The 2,249-nt window shown below is 55.9% G+C and overlaps 1 protein-coding gene across 1 annotated transcript; it reads right to left on the bottom strand.

The window, feature by feature from the left end:
* Positions 1 to 366: 366 nt before the first annotated feature.
* On the bottom strand, positions 367 to 1,884 carry LOC132481491 (germ cell-less protein-like 1). Its single transcript, XM_060086390.1, has one exon. The coding sequence runs from the start codon at positions 1,882 to 1,884 to the stop codon at positions 367 to 369; it is 1,518 nt and encodes a 505-aa protein (XP_059942373.1).
* Positions 1,885 to 2,249: the final 365 nt, after the last annotated feature.

Raw genomic sequence — 2,249 nt, forward strand, 5'->3', positions numbered from 1 at the left:
AGTTTCACTAAGAGTAGTAGAGTAGGTAGGCTCACAGTTTCTCTTTAAAGTCAATAGCTCTTTGTCTTCACAGAAATGATGGGCAGGGTGGGGGGTGGTGTCGATGGATCCTAAACCAGGAGGACAGGTTGCCATGTTCACAGCCCAAATGAATTCTCGAGGAGTTTGGGGGGCTTCAAAATGTGTCCTCTTCATATGCTCATGTAAACAATCTCAAGTATTATGAGCTACAGTTCAACAAAGCCTCTGACAGAATTGGTTACCAGAGATGGGCAAGCCTGGTTGGTCCCACAGAAGGAGCTGGCATCTGGACCAAGCTGGTCGTCCCTGACCCCAGGAAAGAGCTGCTCAGTTCTCTGAGCTGCTTTACAGGGACAAACGCCCTGGGAAACGCTCCCCTCGCTGGAGGTACAGGAAGTTACAGGCCACATATATGGGGAAAACCACGTCTTGGTTTTCCAGGTTCATTACCTCTAGCTCTTGATTCTGTCTCAGGGAAAGCATCTGGTATTCTGTGTCCTTCCTGAAAACGGCTCTCCCATCCCTGTCCAAGGAGAACAGGCGCAGGCGGAACGCGACCTTTCTCCTCCCGAGTAGACTGACCCCGAAGCTGCGGTACTTTTTCCGTGCGCTGCACCGGCAAATGATGCGCTGGTTGGCGTAGCGCAGCACCAGGTCCCAGAAGAATTTGAAGCCTTCCCACCGCCAGCTGCACAGCTCGTCCCTGTGGAGCTGGCTCCCGCACCGCATGCTTCTCCCCTGGGGGTCGGACACGTAGACGCCCATGGGCCGGACAATTCTGGTCTGCTCAGCCCGGAGGGGGCCAAGGCAATGCTCACTGTACAAGCGACACAACCAAGAGGGAGGGATCAGCGCATCCTGCTGGATGACGTGTGCTGACATCGGGTCGCACATTATGTAGGCAAGCCGCAGCTGCTGGAACACTGGCACGAAGGCTCTGCCCTGCTCGGTCTCCAGGAAAGGGGTGCCCTCCGAATCCCTCCTGGACCTGGCAAACCATGAGTTGGTGTCAGGCAATAGGGCACTGCGCGGGCCCCTCCATGTCGGCTGCAGCTGCAAGAACATCCACATTTTCAGCATGATGTACACGTTCATCTCCACCCCCATCACAAAGAGCCGTGAAGAGGCAACGACCTCTTTCATCAGATCCAGGCTGACTTCTCGCAATAGCCCCTCACTACACAGGGTCATCATGTTGTCCAGCAGCCACTGAACACACATGGTCCTGATGGTCTGGAGTCCGTAGCTTTCAGCAGAGTAGTAGTAGCTGCACACGGTCTGGGCACTGACAGTCTCCTTCATGACCTGCCCGCACCGCTGAATCAGCTCGTCCAGCTGCAGCATGCTGGCTGTGGCCAGGATGGCGACGACTCGACCGGGTGGGATGAGGATGGAGCCTCGGTACAGGGAACCTAAAGCCTCGTGCAGTGCCTCGCGATCAATGTTCTCGTCAGGCATCTGCAACTCTATAGTATCCATGTTTGTCTCCCGCCAAGCGCCACTGAACATACTAGCAAAGAACCCTGACTGGCACAAGTAGACCCTATGCAAGTTCCACTCCTCCCCCAGTGCGCAGATCCGCACGTCGCTCCCTTCTCCTCTCAGGAAGAGAGCCTCATAAATGGACCCTGAATGATCTTTGGCACGTTTCCGGCGGGGCTCTTTTGTGAGAGGCCCCCCTGGGCCTGTCTTGCGCTTGCGGCTCCTCTTACGGGCGGCGGGTCTGGCCTCTTCACTCTCGTTCCCTTCCTCTCTCTCTGCCACTACCGCCTCCTCAGCCTCCTCATTCCCCGCACTGGCACCTGGCTCCTCTGGGGCACGCCCCCACCAGTGCCATGGCATCCGGCTGCTTCGTGCCCCCATGGCCTACACCTCAGTGGTGCAGTGGACAAGCTTCCACTCCAGGCGCCGTTGCCACGGGCACGAGCTCAGCCCAGAGTGATGCTGGGTACTATGACGTTTGCTCTGACGGTCTCTCGAGAGGACGCCAAGCTAAGCCACACCCGCTAGTCCCCACCCTGCCGGGTAAGGGCACTCCGTACCAGGGATTCCACTCTGTTTATCTTTCCCTCCTGGGATGATTGCTCTCAGGCTCCCTTCATAGGATGATGGTGGAACAGAGGCCTTTGTGTGCGAATTTTACCCATTAATTTCAAGAACACAATTCGCTCTTGCCCATCTAAAACAGTTAGTGATTATTCCTTTATGGAGAATTACATCTTGGTCCC

Source organism: Mesoplodon densirostris, chromosome X (genome assembly GCF_025265405.1).
Source record: "Mesoplodon densirostris isolate mMesDen1 chromosome X, mMesDen1 primary haplotype, whole genome shotgun sequence".
NCBI lineage: Eukaryota > Metazoa > Chordata > Mammalia > Artiodactyla > Ziphiidae > Mesoplodon > Mesoplodon densirostris.

Bases quoted from the DNA above. Each gene is read 5' to 3' on its own strand.
- LOC132481491 (XM_060086390.1), bottom strand. From the start codon at position 1,884: ATGGGGGCACGAAGCAGCCGGATGCCATGGCACTGGTGGGGGCGTGCC.